This window comes from Clarias gariepinus, chromosome 15, assembly GCF_024256425.1.
Source record: "Clarias gariepinus isolate MV-2021 ecotype Netherlands chromosome 15, CGAR_prim_01v2, whole genome shotgun sequence".
Taxonomy (NCBI): domain Eukaryota; kingdom Metazoa; phylum Chordata; class Actinopteri; order Siluriformes; family Clariidae; genus Clarias; species Clarias gariepinus.
Window position 1 is genome coordinate 7,814,453 of NC_071114.1, and position 27,353 is coordinate 7,841,805.

At 38.9% G+C, this 27,353-nt stretch overlaps 3 protein-coding genes across 5 annotated transcripts in view; all 3 read right to left on the reverse strand.

Annotated features, from left to right (window-relative positions):
- Positions 1–2,693, reverse strand: part of slc4a10a (solute carrier family 4 member 10a) — a 39,221-nt gene extending 36,528 nt beyond the window's left edge. For all 3 annotated transcript variants that reach the window (XM_053513429.1, XM_053513432.1, XM_053513428.1), the window contains exon 1: positions 2,516–2,693. In XM_053513429.1, coding sequence (XP_053369404.1) covers positions 2,516–2,563 — 48 coding nt within the window. In that variant the 5' untranslated portion in view covers positions 2,564–2,693. The remainder of the gene's footprint in view (positions 1–2,515) is intronic.
- Positions 2,694–5,888: 3,195 nt separating this feature from the next.
- tbr1a (T-box brain transcription factor 1a) lies at positions 5,889–9,302 on the reverse strand. The gene is made up of 6 exons (XM_053513433.1): positions 8,662–9,302; positions 8,411–8,565; positions 8,098–8,219; positions 7,688–7,846; positions 7,449–7,510; positions 5,889–6,651 (listed from the first exon to the last, which is right to left on the reverse strand). Exons 1-6 carry the CDS (start codon positions 9,300–9,302, stop codon positions 5,922–5,924), a joined length of 1,869 nt encoding a protein of 622 aa, XP_053369408.1. The 3' UTR covers positions 5,889–5,921.
- Positions 9,303–10,131: 829 nt separating this feature from the next.
- psmd14 (proteasome 26S subunit, non-ATPase 14) lies at positions 10,132–27,274 on the reverse strand. Its single transcript, XM_053513434.1, has 11 exons — positions 27,178–27,274; positions 26,475–26,529; positions 20,400–20,471; positions 20,160–20,279; positions 17,714–17,784; positions 17,451–17,601; positions 13,968–14,075; positions 13,398–13,472; positions 13,048–13,173; positions 10,507–10,569; positions 10,132–10,303 (listed from the first exon to the last, which is right to left on the reverse strand). Exons 2-11 carry the CDS (start codon positions 26,520–26,522, stop codon positions 10,205–10,207), a joined length of 933 nt encoding a protein of 310 aa, XP_053369409.1. The 5' UTR covers positions 26,523–26,529; positions 27,178–27,274; the 3' UTR covers positions 10,132–10,204.
- Between the last annotated feature and the right edge of the window lie 79 nt (positions 27,275–27,353).

Consider the following 27,353-nt stretch of genomic DNA (forward strand, 5'->3'; position numbering starts at 1 on the left):
AAATTTGCAACTCTGCAAATGCTAAACTTGTAGTTCTGTTGTTTCCCCTTTTTGCATAGTGTGTACTTTCATCAAACAAACCTCTAGGACCCTCCTTGGTCTATCTACTGTCCATTTATTCTCCAGTGTCATTTTCTAATAGAATAATTAATCCCCCTGCATTATTTGCACCCATGAGTGCATCTCACATCTGTCTCTTCAGTCACTGATGATGAATTTATCTGAATGTATTAGAGATGATGGGTGACAAATATCAGTCCAAGGGTAGATTCATGCAAGTTATCATGAGCAGTCAGGGGATTTCATGATAACTTGCATGAATCTACCCTTGGTACCTGTAGATTACATTTGCATTTGAGCATTTGGAAGATGCTTCTATCCAGAGCGACTTACATTTTTTATTTCATTTTTTTGTACATTGTTCTTAGCAATTAAAAATTAAGGGCCTTGCTCAAGGGCCCAACAGTGGCAACTTCATAGGGTTAACCTGCAGTTTCACAAAAATCTAAAATAATCTGCATTAAGAAAATGTAAAGCAACAATAATGATGATGATGCCTAAGTAAAAAATTTTGACACCTTAGTCCTGAAAGATAAGAGCTTAATCCCTGGTAAATAATTTACCCCAGTTGTACTTAATCCAGGTTGATTTCTTTAAAATTACTTTCAAAACCCAAAAGAAATGAAGCATATTTTTACTCTGGGTTACACACAGTCACTAACGTAATCTCTGGCAGGAGTACTTCCTTAGCTTATGTTCCCAATTGTCTGTGGTTTATGATTGGTTGGAAAGAAATACCTAAACTTGGGCTCCAAACCCTAACCCGGATTTGTTCTTATTGGTTCAGACTTTGCTTGACACCAACAAAATCCCATCTGGTCAACTAGGAGGACACCCTTGACCCCTTACTCACTGTGGCTTTCCACCTGCAATATCCACACCACACAGTTCCTTTGCAGTCTTCAGCTTCAGATTTTGTCATTGAATTTGCCCTCTTGTATTAAAAACCTATGCTTTTTTTTGTATTACTTCTGTGAAAGAATTCTGTGTAACTGCTTTGGAATTTAAATTTGACTCTGTCTGTTTAATTACAAATATAAACAATAGCACATGGAAACTGCACAACTCAACCAGACTTACTGTGTTGAAATCAAAAAGGATGTTTTTTAAAATAAGGGAAGCAGACAAACTGAATAGGTGAAAGTAAATTAATCATTAATTTCAGATTGCTAGCCAAATTGCGGCCACTGGTGACTCACTATAGACCTCAAAAGCTGCTTTTACACCGAGAACGCTTGTTACCAAGACATAATTTTCTTTATCTAAAACAAGAAAATGTGCTGTAATGTTTATTTAAGCTCAAGATCTCTGATCTTAATTTTTTTCCCTCTAAAGCTGGAGGTTCAGCACTATCCTTACAGGTTTTAATAATGTGTTTACCAGTTTTTAACCCAAATCATATAATTTCAGAAATCTCCTTTTTTTTTTTTGTATGATTACGTCCAATAATTTAAAACTTCTAAAACATCATTTCCATCACACCAGGATAGATCTTCCAACATGGTTGTTTTAAAGAAATGAGAAGCTAATTATTTTATCAACTGGGGTTAAAAAAATTTTTTGGCCACATAGTGTACTTGGAGTGGTCTTGTAGAGACAGAAGGCAAAAGCATCAAATTTGACAACAGTTATGACTGGACCAGGGGCCCTGAGCGAGGCAGTGCACCTGTTCCTGGCTGAAGTGCTGAAATAGAGAGCCAGATAATACAAGCAAATCTTCCATCACTCCAACAGATCCAACAGAGCCAACACTACGCAGGACACAAAAACGACTTCTCGGTCTGACATTCTGCAGACCTGTAAGATTTAAGTGACTCCATGAACTAGAGCGAGCATGCAACATGGCTTCTATTCTCTTTGCAGTAATCTTTACGTCTTTAAAAAAAATCATGTCCATAGGTTGCATGCTGTCTGATCTATCCAAGTTTAGTTTTTCATGATTACTTTTGCATTTTGCTGTAAAATGGTTCAGGATTAAAGATAAACAGTTGTCATGCATTTAATAATTGATGCATGCAGGATTTCTGAGCTTCCTCTGTTCCCATGATATAGGAGAGATTCTGGTGAAGAACATTAACTAAACATGACAACTGTAATAGTAGAGGAAATTCAGGGGAAAACAGCCATTCAGTCCAGACTCTTACTAGTCATGAGCATTCATTTTGGCAGAAGACAATGGCATTGGGGGAAAAAATGATGCCAGGCTGATGTGTCAGCCAGTCAGTAGCGCAGGACTAAAATGGACACACAGACGTCTCACATTCTTTGTTCGAAGCTTTGCTGAAGCTATATGCATTACCTGGTTAAGTGTATGCAATCCTTAAGGAAGCAACAGTGTTAGAATTATTTATTATTAGAAATAATTTGCATGCAATGCAGCCTTGCTAGGCCGTATGGGGGAAAAAAAAGAAAAGAGCAAATGAGACGCACTGGAAGGATGAACGTGTCTTCTTACCGGCGGAAGAAGAGGCTCCATTTGCGCTCCTTGGTCTTTTACGTCCATTCTCTGCCCCCCCACTCTGAGCCACAGCTGAATGTGGACCGAGTGTGTTTTAATATATACCTAGGAACAAAAAAAGATGCACACACTGATAGAGCTTAAAACAGCTGCAAACCATTTCCTAGACGTCCACACTCACTGATGATTTTTTTTTCCCAAGAGAGAGAGAGAGAGAGCGCGCGCGTCTTTTCTCTGCTCGCGCACCCGTTCTCGTGCAATTTGCGCTCGTGCGATGACGCAGCTCGCTTTGGCACGTGAGTATTTATAGCGAACCGCGCGACACGTTTAACACGCACGAGACCCAATTAGCGAGAAATTTGTTTATCCGGAAACTGCGATTTCTATAGGCGTTGCGATGGAGACGGCGTACAACATAACGCAACAGATTATCATACCAATTATTTAAAATAATAATAATAATAAACATAAAGTAAAATAAAGAAAAATCTACAGTGGCAATAAAGAAATATCTCAAATCATATTAGAAGCAGGATATATAATCCCATGTCTAATATTACAGTACATTTTGCTTATGGATGACGTCTTAGAGGTTTGGGGATACAGGGACCGTACAACATAGTCAATCAGAAATCCACAAATGTAGTTGCACTGGCGCTATCTTGTGGCTGATTTAGTTACTGTAATTCTGAAATATTTTATGTGCTAGGGCCTTTCTAGTCCCTAACCAAACATTGTCCTGACTATGACTCCAAAATTGTTTCAACAATGTTAAAAGCATGCAATAATAATAATATAGGAACCGCTGTAGTCTAACGAGGGACTGTGGAGGCCAGTGTTGATTACCTGTGTAAAATGGGAATAAACAATGATAATTACCATTGGCCTTTACACACTTACAGGCAATTTTGGAACACCTAATCTGCAATGTCTTTGGACTGTGTAAGGAAACCAGAGTCCCTGGAAGAAACCCAGCATGCATGGGAAAAACATGCAAACTACATGCACATAGACTCTGAGGTGGGAATCAAACCCCGACTCTTCAAGTGCAAGATAACAGTGATCATTAAGCCTATAGGATATAAGATAACCAAAAATTGTTTAGCTGCCCAAGCAAGCCCCATGATGACATCGCTTTGCCAAAGACTGCAGTGGAAGAATTCAAGTGTCCGGGACTTCAACACGAATGAATATCAATTGGATTAATAAAATATTCCAAAACTTTGCATCTAATATCAATGCCTGGCCTTAAGAAAGCTCTTGTGGCTGAATGAAGAGAAATTAATCAAATCAACAAATCTAGTGGAAAGCCTTTGCAGAAGAGTGTTATGGCAGACAAAATGAAGATGGGACTCCATATTAATGCAACGCTATTTGAACAAGATGCTCAAAAAGCACAAGTGTCACAGTCGGGTGCACATATAATTTTGGAAATATACAGAGGGGCCCAAATATAAATATATATATATATATATATATATATATATATATATATATATATATATATATATAGTACAAGCTTCACCATGTAGGCCTATAATATATACCTCTTTTCTTACGGACACCTGATATCATTAACAAAGGTGTGACCACTGACATCTTTAGAGGAAACATGATATTACACATTGCTGCCATAATTTAATTTAAGGGCATGGATAACAACTGTTAAAGTGTGTATTCATTCTTCGGGCCTTTTTGTAGGTTACTGTAGCTTATGTGCCCCAAAGATAAGGTAAATGAATGAATTCAAACACTTAAAAACTGTAAAAGGCAATTGTTTAGAAATCGAATGTAGGAAAACATGTTGCATATGCTGCTAAATTCCTGTAAAAATTTCATATTGTGAACAATTCACTGATTTAACCCCTGCACTCTGATTATGCAACAGTGCAGTTAGACAAAATTATAGTTTAGTTCTTTCAACCAAGTAAAAGGTTTGCGGCTCAGAGTAGCAGTGCACGAACGTGCCGCTAGATGGCAGTCGAGCTCGCCTAATTTATCATCAACGTGCACTTAAATGAAGACTTAAAAATGAAAAAACTCGACAAGACATTCTGTTTTTAATTCACGTTTAAAGCACACTCAAATTTTTCACAATTCCATAATGACCCACTTTAATACTCATCGGTTAAGTTTTTTTTCTACTCCATTGAAGGGGGGACTGCATATAACCTACTACACATTAGGCTACTTAGTCTGATAGAGAGAGAAATTGCATCCTGCACAATTTGTGGTGAAAGATAAACAGTTACAATACTTGGCATCCACAACTGACTGGATATGTTGACTGGATATGCTGAATTTGATTACGTCCATTAACTACAATCAATATGACTTAATAGCCCATTTAGAAGGATAAAGTATAGGCTACATATTTATATATATATATATATAGTTGTTTTTTTTGCAAGGGAAGTTGAGGTTAATTACCATGAAGCTACTCTGTCTACACTCTAGACACTGATTACATTCAATTCATTTACACCGATCTTTTTTATTATTGATATTATTATTTGACATTAATGGCTCTTCAACTATGGCTACAACAGTATTAGCATTTATTTTATTTTTTTTTTAAACCAAATCGTGTAATGTGTTTGTCCTTTTAAAATAAAGATCTGAAACCTTCCTCTCATCCCACACAAATTAATTAGGGTATTCATTTACTTATCATTTGTAGGGTTACAGTGAGCTCTGGGCACAAAGTGGAGGAAACCCTGGATGGACACCGACCCACACCCACTCACACACTACAGGTAATTAGGAAATGTGTTTGGACTTTGGTAGGAACCCCACAAAGTATAGGAAGAACATGCAATCTCCACACACACAGACCTAGGGTGAGATTTGAAGCCCCAACCCTGGTGCTAACCTCTTAGTCACTGTGCTCCCGGTAAATGTACTCTCACTTAGTCATCATCTATACTGCTTTATCCTGTGTAAAGGGTCGTGGGGGATCCCAAGAGGCTTAGGGCATGATGCAGGGCACAGCCTGGAGGGGGTGCCAGTCCATCGCAGGGGACACTTACATATACACACTCACTGTGGGCAATTTTGAAATGCCAATTCTGCAAAACTTTGGGATGTGGAAGGAAACCGGAGGAAACTGCCGGCATGGGGAGAACATGCAAACTCCTTGCACACAGACCCGAGGCGGGAAACAGTACTAAATATTAAGCCACTGTGCCCTTAATAAATGAATTAGGCCAAATTAATTAAATGGAAATAAACAGTTCATGAGGTGTGTGTTGTTAATAATTTGATAAACTGTAAAAGCAATAGCTATTGTCATTAAGGGGTTCGAAATCAAATATGGCCTAATGTGCTTGATCCAAGAGGTCCATGTTCTCTGACACCCACCCTCATAAATAAATAAATAAGATCCATCCCACATGGTCTTTGTTTAACTCTGAGAATAAAAAGTGAAGTAGTTCATATTCCGGGCTGCGTCGTGGGCGTTATTATTAATAAGGAGGTCTGTTTTTAGAGGTGAGTGTTCCTCTGAGACCGGAGAAGACATCCTCTTCCTCTTGGCCTGCTCAAAAATCCCCGAGTCGCCCGAATCGACGGATTTTACCGAAGACGGAGTTTCTGTCCAGCCCGAATCCACTCCGTCCTTGTCTTTGCTCGCCTCGGACACCTCGGGCGCAGTGCTGTCCTTCTCCGCGTTCCCGTGCTCTCCGGACAGGTACGCGCGCTCCAAGCTGCTCTCCGTGATCCAACTCGGCAGCGCGGCGGCGCGCGACTCCCAGCCGGCCTGCGTGGCGCAGTACGCACCAAGCGCGCGGCCAGAAGTCGGGCTAGCGGAAAGCGTCTGACTTTTGACCCCTGCAGTGGCGGGATAGGGCAGCAAGGCGGGCAAACTGCCAGTCAGATCAGCTGCGTCGTAAGTCGAGGCGGGAAAATCTAATCTGTTATTAAACCATCTGTCCTCGGCCTGCTCCGAGCTTGCCAGGCTGTTGGGGAACGGCAGCGCGCGCTCCGCGCTCCCTCCTGGACCCGAGTAATGGCCGACGAACTGGTCGTGAAGGAGGGAGGGAGCCGCGGCGTACCGGGCCGACATCAGCTGTGCGCGCTGGGACTCCGCAGCAGAGGACGGACTCAGGCGCTCACTGTCACACGCCGTGTAAATCCTGCACACATCATGGGTTTGAGAAAATGTCAGTCTCACATCAAGCTTTTATAGTGTTATGCATTTAATGTTTTTGTTATGAGCATCACTGTGACTTAGTTTCCTGAAAATCCCTGAAATAAATTTTAAATATATGTGCAGACAGACAGAAAAGCTAAAATTAAATATTCATGACTAAATCAGACTAATAATATTATATATAATTATTATTTTTATTTTTATTATTATTATTATTATTATTATTATTAATCGTTGAATAAAAATATTTTTCAACTGTCAATAAAACTGCCTGTACGAAAGAAATCCACAAAAAAATAACCCCCCCCCCCAAAAAAAAAAAAAAATAAAATAAAAATAATTTGTCTATTTTATATATATATATTTTTTTTTAAGTATAAAGCCCATTTCCTGGTTGTGTAAAATGATATCCTAATTTAGGCTATAAACATTAAAAACACATTTGTTCAGAAATAGCAAAAATAAAAGCCTTCGTGTTGAAGTAAAATTTACAACAAACCCCATACTTGGATTGTCGCATTTGTTTGAAATCAGTGAAATTCTTTGTACAAAATGTATCTAAAAACTTTTATTCCAACGTATCCGTATGGCAGTGACATCGATCCATTGTGAACATTTAAAGGCAAAATTTTGGTGATTCTGGAAATGTGTCTATTCAAATTGATATATACAGGAATTCTGCATGATGCAGGGTGTAGCAATGCAATATGTGAAAAGCAAAAGTAGTCACGCTGAGATACATATTACAGTATAGAGATATAATAAAGATAATAAACTCACGTGTCATAATTATCCCGGAATCCTTTAGCGAACGGATTATGGTCAATTTTCAGCTGGGTGATCTAATAAAGAAATAAAGAAACAAAACAAACATATCAATAACTTTATTCAAGCGAAGGTTTAATGAACAAGTCAGAGTTGAGGCTAAACGCACACTGCCACACTTAACAGCTTTTCTAATAATAATAATAATAATAATAATAATAATAATAAACGGCCGTGTGGATTGCTGTCCTTACATCAGTGTTCTGGTACGCAGTGACTGCTATGAACTGCGTCTCCGAGAACGTGAAGGTGTGAACGCGGTCCGGCCGGCTCGAGTCCTCTGTCCCGTCTTCATTCACCTCGACCAAGTGCACTCGGGGCTGGTACTTATGCAGAGACTGGAGGACGACCATCTTGAACAAAAAAAAGGAGGAACAGAAGTGGTAATAAATCCATCATGCGTTTTCCTCAGCCACTTGAAAAGGTGCCAAAGGTTGACAGCGAGGCTGGAAAGCACAAACTAAGCGCCAATTACGCATTACACGTGTGCCAAAAAAAAAGCATCAGAAAGCTCCCAGGCTTAAGCAAACAGTATAGTAGATGTAGAAATACAAATGGAAAATGAAATCATGTTTTTTTTTTTATTAAACTGTTATTATTTCACCTGTCCAGTGTTGTTTGAAGCTCCTTTGTTGTTGGTTAACTTGAGTTTCCCAAATGAAATCTCCTGACGCATCCAGTGCGCGCCTGTGTTTGGAGAGTCTGGATGCATGTACACTCTGTTTCCTACAATTATATATATATATATTAAAAACATTATCATGATACACAATAAACAGAAAACAAATGTGTGCCGAAAATTAACTGGATAAGGAAAATAAATAGGTTTGCAATAAGGAAGAATCTACTTTATTCGCATGTGATATAATTATTGCATTAGCAATCAAATTAAATGCGCTTTTTAAACAAAACAATACCTGTTACGTTCGTGTCCGCTTTTCCGCACGGAACCCACTTTCCTCCCTGGAAACGCCAGTGGTTCGGGTCAGCCAGAATAATGTCGACAAAAATGTTGTAATGAGCTGTCGGGTCAAGTCCAGAGATGTTGAAGCTTAGGAAGGGAAACATGCGACTGCAGGAAAATACAGAGCAATTGTTAGGTTAAAATGAACACAAACAATAATAATAATAATAATAATAATAATAAATGAACAGGTGCCGGCCTTACCGCCCTTGTTTGGTGATGATCATTTCGGTCTGATGTCGGTGGAATTTGAGCCAGAGCGCACGGTTGCACAGGTACACTTGCGCTTTGGCGGCCATGAGTCCCGGGTGCGCCGGGGAGAGCGGGTACAGGGCGCCGCTCTGGTACGCCTGACTGTAAGCCTGCGCGTACGGATACGCTGCGCTCGTGTAGTTCTGTCTTGGCGCACCGGACAGCACTCCGTCGTACGGCCCGTTCGGAATGACGGCGTGATGCGCCACGAAGTGACCCGGGTTGGTGATGGAGAACGGCGGCAGCGTATGTCCGTGCTGCGCCGCGTATGAGAACATGGTCGCGGAGGACGGAGACGAAGAGATGGTGGTGCGCGCTCGGCTCGCCTCGGGCACGTGTCGCTTCTCCGCGTGGCTCCCATCCAAAGCGCGTGGCGCGTCGGACGCGGTGGTGGCGGTGCCGTCGCGCGCCGGCGCGAGCTCAGTCCTCGCGTCTTCGTCGCCGGTCAGCTCGGCGGGGAGTTTTGTTAGAGCCGGGTGGTTCCCTGGGGCGGCGCCGGAGGACGGAGCGGGGTGGTGCTCGGCGAGCAAGTCGTCAGGAAAGTCGCTGGCCGCATTTCTGGCCGATGGTGAAGTGCAGTGCTGCAGGTGCATCACGCTGATAAACACTCGGCTGCTTCGAAGCGAGCCAAAGTTGTTGTTTTTGCGTTTTTTTAAACCCCCGTGCGCGTTAATGAAGCGGCAGTGCGCGCGCCGTGCACTGAGACGGCTGCACCGCGCAAGGCTCGACTTATTATAGCAAATTGACGTCGATCCCGTGCCCTAATTGGGGAAGTGTGCAAAAGCATGGCGCTGAGATTTGTTTATTTATTTTCTTACTTTGAAATCCTTGCATATATAATTAGACGCAGAACTTTTACAGGTTATAAAAAGTGCAAGAAAACACAAACCGCAGCAGACCCGAAATCATCTAAATGGCACGTGAAATAAAGCCTCAAATCAGGCATCGTTTTGATTAATAATATTTAAACACTGGATTATTCTTGTGACAAAGGATCACATGGCTAAATTGCGTTAAATGTTTGTTTCGTCATTTCTAGAAATTCAGTGTATGAATGAATATATAGAGCATATCAATATCATAGATTTTAATGTGGGGGATTTATGCCTGGTTTAGGAAATATTTCTTACAGCAATTTTAATATAACACAAACAGATCCTCCTAAAATGAGGATTTTAAAATAAATTAATATCATTCGCTTTCCTGCATCACACTGAGCTCCAACATGTGGTTCATTCTGGTTTAACCTTGACTCGTATGGACTAATGAAAATGTTACTAAAGATGGAGCTATAGATCCTACAGCAAGTTACAGCATGCTTACTTCATTCTGAAATTATGAGTGTGGTTTTTGATGCTGTGAGCAAAAATGAAATGATTGATTTGGCAACCTTATAGATTGGAAACACACAATTTGAAACACTGGATTTTGTATAGGTTTATTTTTTAAAAAGACAACAGACAATGAATATTAACGTTTATGCACAATATGAGTTTTACTGGAACACGACGGTATCTAGCATGGCAGCAAGGCACTGCACGATATTGGAGGTCATCAATACATCCACATGTTCTTCCAAATGTCGTTTGGGATCCTATGGAAAAAGCAACAAAGCAAGGGATATCAGATATATAAATTTAGACAGAATATTTCTTTAGGAACATAATTTAATTGATGGAGCATCATCTTGGAAGTAACTCAAAACTGTCATCAGTGCAAGCACATGTGAAATTACAGTAATACACAGCGAATTTAAGAGATCAGGGGAAAAAAGACCAACTGAAAAGTGTTTATAACCTGTTTGCCAACATTCTTGATGGCCAGCTGCTCAGGAGTCATCTTGTCTTCCTCTTCGACAGCCTAAAGAATGATAAACAGCAATGTCAACTGTGCTGAACTATGAAAGTAACCAAAACATGAACTGTTATACAGCCAGTCAGTTCCAGGGCACAAATCTGAGCACCGTTCCAAGAGGTGTTTGTATTTACTATAATTGCACTGGGATGTTTTACTGGTTGTATTACTTTGCTTGTTTGATCGTACCACCTAAAAATTCCACTTACTAGTTTGAAACATAGTAGTCGTTACTACAGTAGTGTTACTGACATTATCAAACATGGTAAAAGACAAAAAAAAAAAAAAACATTTTTGACTAAAAATATTAAAGCTCATGAGATAAAAATAAACAGGAACACTGGCATTTAACCAGCAACACCTTTAAATTTACATTTAATACAGATCTATGTTTGCTACTTAAAAAAAAAACAACTATCTGGTTTCCTACATAAATTGTGCTTTCTTCTGCATCTATTTTGAAACAAAAAACAAACAATATTTGTCCATACAGTGCCAGAAATGTCACTTGACGTGTCAAATTTCTTACATATAAGACTGTAGTATAAATCCAATATCACACCCGTCATTATGTTATCATATTAAATATCAGCACATCTGTTTAACTACTAGAGACCTTACAGGCTCATACCTGTAATAACACGCAGTGTAACTGCATTCTTGCTTGTGCTCAAATATAGGTTTTTAAATAGCCTTGAACAACATGGCTTCAATCTGATGCTGTCTTTATTTTCTCACGGTCCATAATTAAAGCACACAAAACAAACCTGTACATAAAATTATACACAAGTCAGTTCCGAATATTTAATCTTATGGGACGAAAGGCATTCCACAAGTGATGATAGACTGTAACAGCGCCGAGACATCCAACTAAAATTACTCCACATTACAGTAACTAAGTAAGTAAGATTGTCATAACAATCATTAATTACACCGTCGGTTGCAGCACGAGTGAAAGTAGGTCTGTACACTCCACAGTACTAGAAAAAGGGAAGGAGCAACTGCCTGTCAAAACCTACATTTAAAACGAGTCACAGAAGCACTTTTAGCAAGACTAACACATCTGCTAACACCATGTCATCTTAAAACAACACTTATGTCTTCTTAATATTTGCTTCCAAGTTGTTCCAAATTGCCTCCGTGTTGTTTTATTCACATGATGCAAGGTGAGCTACAAAGCTATCCAGCTTCTAACAAGCTTGAATCCTAAAAATCCCTCTCTAACCCCTGATCAAGGGCACTACTTGGTGTGTGGAACAAATGATTGTACACATTAACTTTCTGTTTAAGGCTAATTAGGATTTAACACTGGAAAGTTAACTGAGCTGATATTCTGAAGTGGAATTAGTGGAAATATAAAGTGAAATATTAAGTGTGACAAGACTGTCCACCACCTCCATGTTTTTTTCTCCTCACCCTTTGGCTACATAGTACCAGTAAAAATTTAAAACCACCTCCACCTCCCCTGTTTCTCCCCTGTTAATTACACTTGCTTACGGTTACAAACTCCGCCAGTCACAGAAGGATACGTGTTGGCAGAGCAAAATAACCGGTTAAATAAAGAAACTACTGATAATCTGTTGACAATAAATAGAAAAAAATAAATGTCTGGGAAACAATTGTTCAAATGTCTAAACAAAAGCAATATCACACTAGAGGTTGTACTGCTGTACTGTATATCAGCACATCTGACTCTTTAGGTGCTCTTTTGTGTGCGCGCAGAGGGGCGGGGCTATTCATAGACCCGTGTGAGAAGGACGGGGGGGGGGGGGGGGGGGGGGGGGGGGGGAGTTAATGCTGTGTAATAAAATTTTGTTCATTTTAAAAAATACTAGGTTAATAAGTGGAGGTCAGTGTTGATACTATGGCAGGCCATCACAAATAAATCAGTACATGGGAAACAATATGGGAAACATATGCGAAACACATGTACATGGACACTAGTCACTTTATCACATATATTGCACACATCACACATTCTGTATAATTGATATTTATATTATATTGTATATAATTTATTTCATACTCATCTTATTCTTATTTTGTATATTCATTTTATTAGTGTTTTTTATTAGTCTGGAGTTTGGCACAATTGCATTTCACTTCTGTTGTACTTGTACAACCATGTATGTGACTAATAAAATTCTAAAAATAATAAAATGGGACTTCAATCTTAAACTAGATGGTGCCTCTAGAACAGTTTAAATAAAACTTAACCTGAGTGGCAATTGTGCACCTGGTTATCATGAACTATAAATAATTATATGATTATTGATTGATGGCGTGTTCAACTATTTCGTGTGAAATGTGCTATCACACGATTGGCTCTTATATGTCTTAATATAAGAAGAATACATGTTCAGTACTAAGTCACATGCTGCAGTGAGATGTTTAGCTTCCTGTTGGGACTAAAAGTTTTAAATGAATGTGCTGGTGTTAGAACTGGAATCAAGGGCTTTTCTAAATCCTGGGTTTATCAGTTACCTTGTTGTAATTCTTGGCCAGCTCGAGCATCTCTTTTACGATGGTCTCATTAAGTTTGCAGTGATCGCTGTAGTCCTGCAGTGTCAGACCTTCCATCCAGCTCTTCTTATGTAGGTTCAACAACATCTTTAAAAAAACAAACAAAAAAAAAAAAAAAAAACACATGACACAAACATGAAATCAGATCATCCCAGCTGTGAGACTTTTTCATTCCTGGGAATCTGTTACTATTGGATCATTTTCAATAAAAATAAATATATATATATATATATATATATATATATATATATATATATATATATATATATATTTTTTTTTTTTATTATTTATTTATTTTTATTTTTAAACACCTTTTGTTCGAGCTCATTCTTCCTGTAGTTGATGGTAATGGAGTAGTAATGTCTGTTTAGTCCATGAATTAAAGCCTGAGAAAACAAACCAAAAAGCAAACATAAGGAAAAATTTGCAAAACACTAGCATAATATGAAAACGTCAGTAGTGTGGCTGTTTAAGAAAGAACAATAGATGTGACTTTGACCAAGTCCTGGCGATCAGGAAAGAAATTTGAGGTTAAATAAAATGACAAGATTTTCGGGCTTATAGCACATACAGACACATTAAGTTTAAGCAATTATAAATTTATATCGCTTAGTTGTATGTTATTCTTTTCTCTGCTATTATACTGTATAAGTTATCACATGTTGAAATTTTATTGCAATTTATTTTTTATATACTTTTTACAGGTAAAATACCGTAAAATGACTTAAAATGCTCTACTTGTGGTTGAAATGCATTTGAAAGAAGTTTCAATTTAGGAAAGCAGTTCGTCTTCTGAACTTATATTAAAGAAAAAAATATATATAAACACATACAACTGAATAAGCCCTCATCAATACTATGCAAAAAATGAGTGTGCATGCCTGAATCGAAGGCTTGTTGAGGTGTCCCAGGTTCGACGTCGTCTGCCGTGGTTCATGTCCCAGGACCATCATGTTAGCATTGATCAGTCGGAAGGCATCAATTACCACCTAGGAGGGGGGGATAAAAATCATCAGATTACATAACATTATTTACTATACACTACATGTACAAAGGCGACGCTCTCAGGTCATTATTAGTGCATCAAAGCTACACGAGTTTTAGTATAACACAAACAGACTGGCAAATAAATCTGCTAACACTATGTCATCTTAAAACAGTTACAAAGCTAACCAGCTTATAACAAGCTTGAATCCTAAAAATCCCTCTCTAACCCCTGATCAAGGGCACTACTTGGTGTGTGGAACAACTGGTGTGTTGGTGTACACACTAACTTTCCGTTTAACACTAATTGGGATTTAACACTGGGAAGTTAACTGAGGTAATATTCTGAAGTGGAATGAGTGGAAATATAAAGTGAAACTATTGTGTGTGACAGGCCTATCCACCCCCTTCATGTTTTTTTCTCCTCACCTTTTGGCTACATAGTACCAGTAAAAATTTTAAACCACTTTCACCCCTGTTAATTACCCTTGCTTTTGGTTACCAACTCCGCCAGTCACGGAAGGATATGTGTTGGCAGAGCAAAATAACCGATTAAATAAAGCAACTATAACTATAATCTGTTGAAAATCTCGACAATCTGTTGGTGAGAGAGGCCTAACTGTAGTCTGATCTCCAACACGACAACGGGATCTCCATATTCTCAGTTAAGGCGCCAGAGTGTGTACACAATCTCTTCTCCCACAGGTGCAATTGCTCAGGTTTGCCTCCTGGGACAGGGAACACACTTACACGGTTAACTGGACACATGCTGACACTGTTTAGTGGGAGAGACAGAACTGTAACTGTGCCAGCTAAACACACACGCACGCGCATACAGGTCTGTTCGAAGTGATGTGAAAAACTTGTGGGAAATTAATTAAGTGAAGAACGAAATTAAATGGTAAAGGCTCCCACTGACAAAGCATGCTTAAAAAAAATAATAATAATCCAAGTATCCACCTTAAACACAAAAAAAACTTTTTTTATTTTGTGAATAAAGAGTGCCAATACAAATTAAACAGGTCAATTCATTGGATCCACCACATATGGTTGTAGATTTCTTGAATAAATTTCTGCAAGTCATGAAGTTTATACAGTAGGTGTCGTAGTTAGTAACACAAAGTTGGCTATGTCTGCAGCGTCACCATTTTATCAGGCGTGTCAAATATCCTGTATTAGTAACACTTTCTCACTGTTTTATGGCATGAAACAGACCAAATCCCACCTTAGCTGTAGAGATGTGGTGACTGAAAACCATACCATTCTCATGGAGGCGGAGTTATCCTAAAAGAGACCACTCCCATCAGGGGGCAAGGTTCCTAGGATAAAAGTCATCATTTAAAAGAACTGACAGTCCTCATCAAGTCATGTGGTTAAAAGTCCGTTTATATTTTACTGTTACCTGCCTGTATAGTAGTAGTGTGACTGAATAGTCTGTCTTTCTGTTTCAGAGGACTGTTAATAACTAAAGAATCTTGGGGCTCAGGTGTTATGTGGTAATTAATTTCTCCATTGATTTCTGCACCGAACTGGTTTGCGAGCCGATAAGGTCAACCTTAAAGCTATGCTTAATATTGTTGATATTTCAGAGAAAAGTGACGCTCTTGAATACCTTCCTACTTTATTAGATATGGCTGTGCAGCTCAGAGGATGAGATCGAAGCGTGCCACATGCACATGAAGAAATGGGTGGAGACGGACATGTTGCTCCTGTGTTTAGAAGTTGGCTTTCAAATTTGATTCAAACTGTGCCGTAGTACACTATACTAGCGACAATTTCAAGTTGACTTTTGGGGGCAAGTGTACTTGTATCCATGCCTGAGTCTGTAGTGTGAAAACACCTTCTGAGACCCATTAAACCTCCATAGTAACACATCACCTTCACAGCAGTGACGGATATACTATGGTCATAGCTTGTTTTTTTTTTTTTTAAGCCATTTAAAGATGTACATGTGGTTAGTGACTTTTGAACAAATTAGCCCTGATCTGATTTGGTAGAGTCTTTATAATTAAAACTACATACAGACAATGAAGCAGTTCTGGTCAAAAAAAAAAAAAAAAAAAAAAAAGAGCCCTGCTGTTTGCTTTAAATGCTATTTTCTGAATGCAGAGACTTAAAGGATTTCAAACAATAACCACCTCCTTCTAGACCACACCCAAAACACCAAAACGCCAGCATGTTTTTTTTGTTTTTGTTAGTAAACACACAGCTGGCATCGATTCGGTAAACTTGCCCAGGGCTTTAACTATTAAACTGAAGAAGTAACCTTTGAATTTAGAGTCGACTCGAGTTAGCATACTCTCACAGCCAGCCGGAGTACAGCAGATGACGCACAGAAAACTAAATAGAAAAAAAAAGGCTAGAGTCTGTTACTGGATGCGCGAGCACAAAGCCGCACCTCCTGGCCCAAGAGACTCGTTAGCGAAGTTCTGCGAAAACCAGCAGAGTTGTGCTCTCGTCGTGAGCCTGATCATTTTAAATAGAGCGGGAGGATCCAGCATGTTGGCCTGCCATGACTGCCATGCTGTCGCTACGCTGTTGTGTTGAGCCTCCTGTTCGAGAGGACTACACAAGAGCTTGAATTCTCTGTGGTGTATACAGCGAGCCCTCCAGCTGGAAGACCGAATGCTTGGTATTGTTCTACAATAACGCCATTAGCACACCTCGTTCCCACAGCACCGCTACGGTTTTTTCTACACAGCCAATCACAGGTGGCGTAAAGACATACATGTTAAACATACAAGTTTAGAATGAGAACAAAACTCATATGCTTTCAATATGGATTTCAGTAAAACTAAAGTAACAAAACAAAAGCACTGTTCCTAAAACTGGCTGGATTTCTTTATTATGCAAACGCCAGGGTTGTTTAATAAAAATAAAATAAAAAAAAGCTTAACAAAAAAATTCTAAATGGATAATGTGTGCGCTTAGTAGTCTAGCCTTCTGTTCAAGTATACCTTATCTCCTGAAGGAAAAAAACAAAAAGTGGGCATCTTCTTTCTTCTTGTCCCAATCCAATCTCACCAACCTTCCAGCATTCCCCATTTTTTTTTTATCCCAACGACCCCCTACATTCTCCGAACAGAGGAAGAGATTTACTTCACACTTCCTCATACAGCTCAAAGAAGGTGCTAATAGAACTGCATCCTGCAGCCAGGAAATCTCTCTTGCTCCATCTCTCACACACACACAACTGACAGTCAGGATGTACTAGTACATGTGAGAGCAAATGAAAGTTAGAAAGGTAAAGATGTATGTCAAAAAAAAAAGAAAGAATGAACAAATGTAAAAAAAAAAAAAAAAAAAACCCAAAATGATTTACAGTAGGTGTGGCTAACTCGAAGTACGTTAATAAATGTTTAGTGATGATTAGCGAGTACCTTCCCCTTGACGCTCTGAATGGGGTCCACCACCACTGCCACGGCCCTTTCAGACAACGCCTCGAAGCTCTGCTGTGTGTTAATGTCTACGCCAGACAGCCAGCAGCCGAAACCGGGGTGACTGTGGTACCAGCCAACCACCATCTCCGGCCTACAACACACACACACAAAGAAAGGTTATAGCACCAAACTGCCATATAGGCAATATGCATTTACGTGTCATTAAAAAATAAAAATAAAAATTATTATGTGTCGAGTCTTACCTTCCAGTCTGCTTTAACATGTCCAACATCTTGGCTTGAAAAACAGGATCCACAGCTTCCACACTCACACCCTGTCAAAATAATACAACTTTAGTCATTATCAGCTCCAGAAGTAAAGAAACCCTTGAGAAAGATAAAAGGATTTAAATAAAGAAAGAAAACAACTTTGAACAAAATGCACCAGCTTAATGTTGTGCTATAAAATAATAATATAACCATGACCAATATTTTTATTCTATATCTATGATTGTAAATTATTGAAGGAGTATTCCCCTGTATGGCGGGTATACTACACCCGAATTTCCTCAATTCAGGATTTCTACACATCCACCAGGTCTTTTCTCATTCTAGACTACACTACATGTTTTTAATTAAAGTTTAACACTGGTAAAGTTCTGAAAACCACATTTGTACATTATGCAGAAAATGTCAATTTTGCTTAAAGGACCAAAGAACCTGAGTTCTGCTCAAACTGTATAGCTTCGCCAATTCTAGACACATACATTTGTAGCTAGATTAAACCAAATATTTTCTTCTGGCACCTTCTGAATAGTTTGTTGGCACAGAGGTGGCGTCTAATTATAGCTTTGGAGACTCTGTGACCCGAAAATGCTACAGTCTTCTGTGAATCTCCAACTGTGATCCTTGGAGCCTCTCTAACTATCCTCCTCACTCTTTGTGTGTGCGTGTGTGTGTGTGTGCGAGGGCAAAATACATTTGTGTCCTCTTCCAGGCAGGTTTCTTACAGCTCTGGTTGGAGTGAATATGGGCATTTTCAAAACATTATTTATGGCATGTTTAATGAAGGCATTTCATTGGTTTATTCTCTAAAATGTTCTGGATATTAATGAATGAATTAATGAAAGAAAGAAAATGTGGTCTGTTTCAGCCTCCATGTCTCATTGTGTCAGTTACACAATCGTGAACTTTAAAATGAGGGGTGTTCAAGTCTGGGTATGTGGCAATAACTCTCAGCCAAATTCTTGTAATATGCAAGTGGTGGTGGTCAATTTACAAAGACCAGGCATTCCTCTTTGTACCATTCAAATGTTTTACTGTCGTTAATAATCTCATCACTGTACTGTGCTTGAAATCCTCTGTAAATGTTATCCTCTATCAAATCCCGGTTAAACTCGTACGCCTCGTGTAAACATGCTGTTTATATAAAAAAAAAAAATTCTTAGTAAAAAAAAATTATAAAAAAATACAAAGGTGTTTTTATTCATTCATTTATATTTAACAGTTTAAATTATTATCTTTAATGGTAAGAATAACAATGCTAAAAAAGAAAGAAAAACATGTTCTTGGGGAAATGTTTTTTTTTTTACAAGACATAAATGTGGATTTAAATTTTTTACAAACCAACCAGCTGGGTTAAATAACCAACCCGGGGCTTTGAATAATATTTACTCATTGCTAGGTTGAGTTGATTTCCACCCAGTGTTTTGTGTGTGCTTATGCGTGTGTGAGAGAGAGCGAGAGTGTGAGTGAATACTGCATGGGAACACAATTTTATTCCCATGCTGTCAAAACTGCCACTTCTTAATCAAAATGAGAGAGAATCATCAAAAATCAAGCAAACACATAGATTAGCAGTTTTGTTTCTGACACAGAAAACAGTCCTGTTTCCATCACTGTACAATTGTTACGATTAATAGGTTCCTGCAAACCTGCTGCTCATTCAGCTGAGGTTTCCAAATTCCTTATGCTTGTTTATTCTATTCATTTTTTTCTCCTTCACACAAATTTAACAGTAATCAGAGCCAAAACCCTGAAAATAAAAAGGAACAAAGTCATTATCTGTTTTATTAGCCTCTTGTGTATGTCAAGCTATTCAATTCACACTACCCGGGACTGGATTCCTGACTTACTTAGTTCTGTGCTTTCTCAATACGAGTGAACAAATGCATTCCATCTGTGGATTATTATATTCGTTATCAAAATAATTGGCAAAATGTTTTAATTTGCTTAGATGCACAATTTTTTTTTATTAACCTTGTATTTGTTGCAAAAAAGCTTTTCATTCCAAAAGTATAGCATACAAAACAAAGACACACCCAAACTCTATAGGATATTTAGTAGACAGTCATCTATTTCGGATCTTTCCCTTAAAAGTTAAAATATATTTCAGTTGAACACAAGGAACAAAAATGGGGGAAAAAAAAAGAAAAAAAGAAAAGAAAAAAAAATTAAAACCGCAAAAAAAAAAGAAAAAAAGAAGAAAAAAAAAATACTCTGCTGCGTGTAAATGAATAAAAATCAATTATGTTTCTGGTTGAAACTTTGATTGTTAGGGAACCCTACGTTGTGTAAACCTGTCTTCGGCAACAAATATCCAATGTTTACACAAATGCTTCACACGTTAAACTTCACATGGAGCTAAGAGCCAGCAGTTGTGCCATGGTGTGAGTATGTGGGTGAGTGTGAATGTTTTTGAGAGACTCACCGTGCCTGACTGAGGCATGGCGAACACATCAATCACACGCACGGTGTAGTCGTCCACGAACTCGCCCAGCATCAGGCCCATGACCTCCATCGGGACACCGGCGCGACCGTGCTTCAGCATCTGCGCCACGACACACGTCACAAATAGTTTACATGCAGCTTGTGCTTTTGGTCATTACAAAATAAAAAAAAAAGTGCATTGTGTTCTGTATTGTGCGCAAACTCGTGTGTTTCTCGTTACCTTGAGCAGGGCTAGAGAGGAGATGTACACCTGTTCGGCTGTGTCCACAGCAGGGGCGTCTGTAGGAGGACCCTGCATCAAACACAACACAACAGTAAAGGTCACTTGCGCGGATTACGGAGATTAAGGCGATCAGTGAATCTCCGGGGCAAATGCATGGGTGAACGGGCGGATAAACGGACGGATGGATAGCTGATCCTCGATAGTCCTTTCAAAAAGCACCACGAGTTGGACGCCTGCCTCGGCGCCACGCCTTGCACGGTCTCTGTGCCGCCAGCCAAGACTGTGGCTAAACAGGGCCAAGACAAGTCCCCTTGTTACTCTATGAATCTTAGGGTTTTAGCCTTGGTGTGCCAGGTTAGGTAACACTACATCCTCCAGAAATTTCTGCTGTTCTCACCAAGAAAACATGTTTAACACTGCAAAAAAAAATAATAAATGAATCGTGCCCCCAACCCGAGCAGTATGCAATCAGGATTAATTAGCCCGCTAGCCTTTCGTTTAACAAGGCCCCTTAAAACACCTGCTAATGACTTGCGAAAGCAAGTGTGACCGGCACATCCAGACTAGAATAGTTATACAATCACCAGCACATTTCTCATTCCAGAGGAGGCCTTTCACCTCTCGCCTTAGGACCACTACTTGCTGTTCTCTTACACCAAACTCTGCTGTGCAAAAACGTTTTGTGTTTTTTGTAACGAAGAGGAGAGATCGGTCGGGTTGGGGGGCGTTTAGTGTTTTTTGGTGTGCCGCAGAGGAATAGCGGGGAGATTTAAAAAGAGAACGCAGCAGGTGCGGTGAACGTTCACACCCCGGAGAGGTGTCGTCTGTCAGCAGGGGCTAATCAAAATTCATTTTGAAAAGGTGGGGTTTAGGAGCCTGAACCGCACACGCATAGTGAAAGTGAGATTGAAGGCGGGGGGGAGAAAAGAAAAAAAAAAAGAGGAAACCTTGAGACATATGCCTCGTCAAGACCGAAGATTATGTGATGCATATTATTAAGCGTGGACCTGCTAGGAGACAATTACAGGGGCTGTGAGGCACGCTCAGGCCTGGCGCCTTACGATGCACACGCAAGGCCATATGGACATGTGTGAATTTGAAGAAAGGGGAAAAAAATTAAGAGCCAATTGGTGCTCGCTTTGAGAATGAGATTAAAGATAACGGGAAGGTGTCAGAAACACCCCAAATTTTGCTTTTCTGAATTCCCAATAGATTCTTATGGAAGGGGGGGGGGAACATAGTACTAAAAATCATTCCTAAGCTCCGACTTATCGTCGAGAGAAAGCAGAGTGCACAGAGGAAAAGGGGTAGAAATAGGAAGGGGGGGGGTTAGAGAAGTAGCTGTCAGTCTCCCCTCCTCTTCCCCCTTCCTCCCTCCCTCCCTCCATGACTGGCTGGCTGGGAGCGGTGTGAATCTGAGGGAGGCAGCCTGTTACTGGAGGTGTTAATTGGCAGAGTTGGAGCGAGTTTGGAGATTTCTCCCTCCCCACCGTGCACAACCTCACCACAGGCCTTAAAAAGGGAACACGAGAAAGAGAGAGAGAGAAAGAAAGAGAGAGCACTCAAGCAACTTTTTTAAAAATGTAGAATTTATGCATTATAATTATGTTTAAGGTTAATCAGGTGTGGGATTTCAAGGAGGAATGAGACAACAGTGAAAGTGATGTTGAACATAGTCTTGCAAAAGCACCGAATTATACACACTATTTCTCCATAGGATTATACATTTAAAACTATTTCTCTCTCTCCTATTTGAAGGAAAAATAAATATTGCTAAACGTACCTCTTAGCACGCTATTCTGCACGCCACAGCTTAAGAGTCAACTTAAAAGCAAGTGAAGCGGCTAAACCGTGCGCCGATCTGTACCTCATACCGAACACCCTTCTTTCTTTTTCTTTTCCAAAGTGCAGCAAAATGTTTGTTCTTCACAAACTCTGTATTACATTATATATATATATATATAGGTCTAACACTTGCAAAACACTAAAAGCACCTTTTCAGGGTCCTGAGCACAATTAGACACATAACACGTCTTAACGTCGAGTCAAATATGGGAATTGTGCGCTTCATAACTGCAACTGTGGCAGATAAGGTGTTTAATTACAGAATTCACACTGACTAATATGGATCAGACACTTCAACGATGACGCGCTACTTGTCTGATTTATAAAAATAAAAAAAAAAAGCATTAAAGAGTTTTGCAAAACAAGCAAACAAGAGAAATAACCGTTAGCCGAATTACGACACGTAAGCAAGTGCAGATATACATAAAAAAAAAATTATTATAAAAATGGTTTAACTTCTGCCGTAGACTCGCTTAGCGTTCTAGCACGCTAATGTAAAACAGTAATGACGGTGACGTCAAAGTGAACTGTCAGGAATGCATACATTTTACTTTTTCTATACAGCATTCCCCTCATTCACATGACCAGATCTGTATTCATTACTATTATTAATTTACACACAAAGTTCAGACTTGATTTTAATCTCTGTGCGCAGCACTAAGAGCACTTTAGGCAAATGGTGGTACCGTGGGGTAGTGGTTAGCACCGTTGCCTTGCACCTCCAGGGTTCGAGTCCCAGCCAGACTCGGTTCTAGTCTCTGTGTGCATGGAGTTTGCATGTTCTTCCCATGCTTGATGAGTTTCCTCTGGGTACTCCAGTTTCCTCCCAAAGACCCGCAGATTAGGCTAATCGGTGTTCCCAAATTGCCTGTAGTGTGTGAGTGAGTGTATGTGCCCTGCCCTGCGAGGCCTTGTGCCCTAAGTCTCCTGGGATAGGCTCCAGGCCCCCCGCGACCATGAATACAGAATAAAGCGGTATATACAATGAGTGAGTAAATTTAAGCAAATCATTATTACCCATTTAACAATTTCATTTAATATTTGAATAAACACAGACTTGAACATCTACATTGGGATAGACCGAGTTCTGTATTGTGATTCTTTTTTTAAAAATTTAGTTTTTAAAATTAAACTTATACATGTTTGGAATTTATGCATGTTTAAGGAATTATGTTTGAGGGGGTAATATATTGCAGTTCCTCTATAATCCTACAGGTGGTGCTCCAAAATATTCACATATCTCAAGGCAGCACAGCATCCTGCGTGGAATGAAAATTATTTGCAGAGTTTGTTGTTTACAATTGTAACTTAATAAAAAAGGGTGAAAAAATTTATTATATCAGGATATTTACAAAAATGTGACATTTACAGAATTGCAATATAAATCGAACAAAATTATGATAACTAGGTATCATCATTTTGTTGTATTGGCTGGTCTCTCATTATTTCCATCCCTACAAAAAACTTGAAAAACTTCCAAAAGTAAGAATTATAAAATGAAAAGCCACACATGAAAATCTTTCCTACTGGGAATTCAGAAACCTCCCAGTAACAGATTCTTTTTTTGTTTTTGTTTTTTTTCGTATTAGGATTTATTGCCTTATCAGCTTCTCAGGCTATTTCATGGCAGATGCATATTAAACATTAAACTAATTTATTTGGACCAATATAATATGTTATAATGTTAAGGATTTAAAGAGTTGTGGAAAAAGTAAAAAAATTTAAATAAATAATAATCATATATAAATCACATTCTTTTGTACTGGAGATTCAGAAGCTTCACAATGTCCAAAGCTGATACAAACTCCTAATTTTCCTATTAGAGCTGTATGCCATCTACAAAAACCGGAACTGAAGCCCTTTTTGGTTAGTGCTTACTTTGCAGCGGATGAGAGTATCTATGTAATATGTAGCTGGAGTATTTCACTGTTAACATCACAGAAAGAGCAATCTGTACAAAATAGTTTCATCTAGCATTTACTGATTTCAAAAATAAACAGAGAAAACAGAAGAAATGGCTTAAATGTAAGTGATCTTAAATTGAAAAGTGCTTACAAATGGGAATTAAGAGTTAAAGAGCCACACAAGTGGACCTTTTATTCATGCATAAAGAGATCCTAGTAAGAATGTTTGGTTGCGCAGTAGTGTGCAGCATTGGGAATTCAGAAGATTACCAGTTCTCACTTGGTCCTCTTGGTCGCATTGATGTGATTTGTGCATCTGTAGCCTCTATGACAATGTTTCTCAAGCAAGTAAACATGACTTTGTGTGACACAATTCTCATTTGCATAGTAGTGTGATCTGCAAACCATACAATAAATCTGCCTTATCGCGCCTCAGCGTTTTGTATGAAAGAAATTAAAGCGTCATCCGGGGTCATTGTTGCCCCGTGCGAGACGAGGACTGTGTAAAAAAGAAAAAAACTTAAATTGTAAGACAGACTGGGGTCTTTTATTTTAAGATGTCCTCTTAAAATAAAGATGAAACTAAGCACTGAAGTGTCTTGATGCCAATTGCATGGGTTTTGGATGAATTACATAATGTAAAGGAAACCAGAACATTAAGAGGGTCTTATCACCCCCTTTATACAATAATTTGTTGGTCGAAGGCACAATGCTTTTTCTGAGCATGAGAGCCAGCCACTTTTCCCTGCCGTAAGAATGCAGACTAGTTGTTTTTAACAAAGACTGAAACTAATCAACCAGGCTTGTTAGAGTCTTGCACAAGTCTGTATGGAGCATTTTAAAACAATATACTAAATACTGAAGAAAATGCTTAGTGGCTTAGAGCATAAAAAAAAGAGATTTTTTTCCACTCCCATTCCATTTTTGCATGTACATGAAATAAGATTAAATTTTTCTTTCAAACTGCAAATTTGCGTTCAGACGCATAAAACATCACCATTTCTTAACGCTACAGGTGGTGCGCTGAAACTTTTGACACTTTCCCATCAAGTGTGATAGGAGTGAATTATTTGACAAGTTTTTTTTGTAGAACAATTATGCCAGATGACAAAGATATGTGCTGCTTAGTTTAAAAAAAAAGCTTTTTTGTTGCATTTAATTAGAATTTAAATGTTAAACTCTTGTATCGTCAACTCTATTTGTATTGTCAGTTTATATTGTTAAAATGCTGCACTGATGCAAGTGTTGAATACATCTAAGGTACAAGGGAGATAAAATGTTTTGAAATTAGCTCCGTTTACAAGCTCTGCTTTTTTGCAGTACGACTTCTCTCAGATGCCTTCAAAACTGGACGTAGAATGCACTTTGGCTGATCTGGCCCCGGGACAAGAATTTTTTATGAACAATTCCGTGGATGTCGAAAAAGACGATGAGCATGTGCTTGGTAAAGCTACGAACCTGCCTCTGGAGATAAAGGACTCTTCCACTGTGAAGACTGTTGCTTCATCTTAGGGTTGTACCCATAGACCCAAGTTTTGTCACCGGTAATGATCCTCGATATGAAAGACAGATCATCCACAGAACACTGATGGAATTTTTGGCAGACTTTGACGCCATGTTCCTTCTGTCAGCAGTCTGGGTATAAACTTCGCAACACGGCACCTGTTCAAATCACACATGAGGACTGCCTGGACTGTTCCATGAGACACACCAACAACAGCAGCAATGTTGTGGATTGGTCTCAGACAATCATTATGCACAAGTTGAAGAATCTTTTTGACATTTTTGGGGGTTGAGCATGTTAAAGGTCTTCCTGGTCTCTCATCGTCTTTCAGTGATCGTCCTTCATTCATAAAGAGTGCATGCCACTTAACACCACAACGACTTACTGCAGCATCGCCATAAACTTGAACAATCATGTCAAACAACTCTGTGGCAGATTTTCCAAGTTTCACACACAATTCCATGTTGGCGCTTTGTTTTAACTTGCTGTCCATGATGAAATACCAGTCATGGTAATGATCACATGGTCAAAATAGCACCAGTTGCACAGCTCCTGATGTACACAGGACGATGTATTTTGGCACACTGACTTATGGGACTTAAGGGCTGTGCGACTCTGTGCGTGTTACAAAACTGTTCTCAAACATTTTAGGATACCACCTTGTATAAATATAATACAAGATCAGAATATTTATAAAATCGTGATAATTATAGAATCGCAATGTAAATCAAATCGGCACCTGGGTACCGTGATAATATCGTATCAGGTAGTGGTAAATGGCGATTCTCATCACTATCATTTATATTTTATATAAATTACCTGTCCTAGTCCAGGCATCCCACCTCCAAGCCTCAGTAGCCGGTCCATTTTAACTCTAAAAAAACAGAATAAACAATAAATCTTCAAAATGAACGAGAGAGAGAGAGGAAGAGAGAGAGAAACATTGTTCCGATAAAATGTCTTAACGTCACATTCAGTCTAACCACATTAGTCATGTTAGCTAACTAGCTAGTCATGTCACTGAAACACACTCATGCTAATCCCTAGCTGACTTGTTAATCACCCCTATATTAATTTATATTATTATTTATTTACTTGAGAATAAAAAAAAAATCACATTTAAACGTGAACTTCAGCAGAAATTATCTTAGCATTTTTAAACTTCAGAACCATATGAGAAGCTAACAAGCTGAGCTAACACTAAGCATGCTAGCCACATAACACACACACACACATTATACACTGGTTTGATACCAACATGACAAAATATTCCTGAAACGTTTAAAAGCTAAACATAAAATGTAATATATATATATATATATATATATATATATATATATATATATATAAATGCTTAGCGCTAAGGTTGCTAGCTAACACGATAACTAAGAATGATGCTACGATGGTCTGAAGCCCGATATAAAACAACTAAAACAACTCAAATGTCCTGGTTCAAAAAGAAATACCACATTAGAATATAATAAAAAAATAATCTGTAGACATTAATGCTTTATAATATTACCTGCACTATTAAACAGCGTCAGACTGTCAGTGCTAAAGCTTCAGCAGCTCTACAATGAATCAGCCGGAATTAGCACAATGAAGTGAGCAACCTTAGCCATGTCAAGTTCCGAGGAAACATAAGGAGACATTTCAAAATAATAGTCTCTTTCTGTTTTAATATCGAATAAACATCGT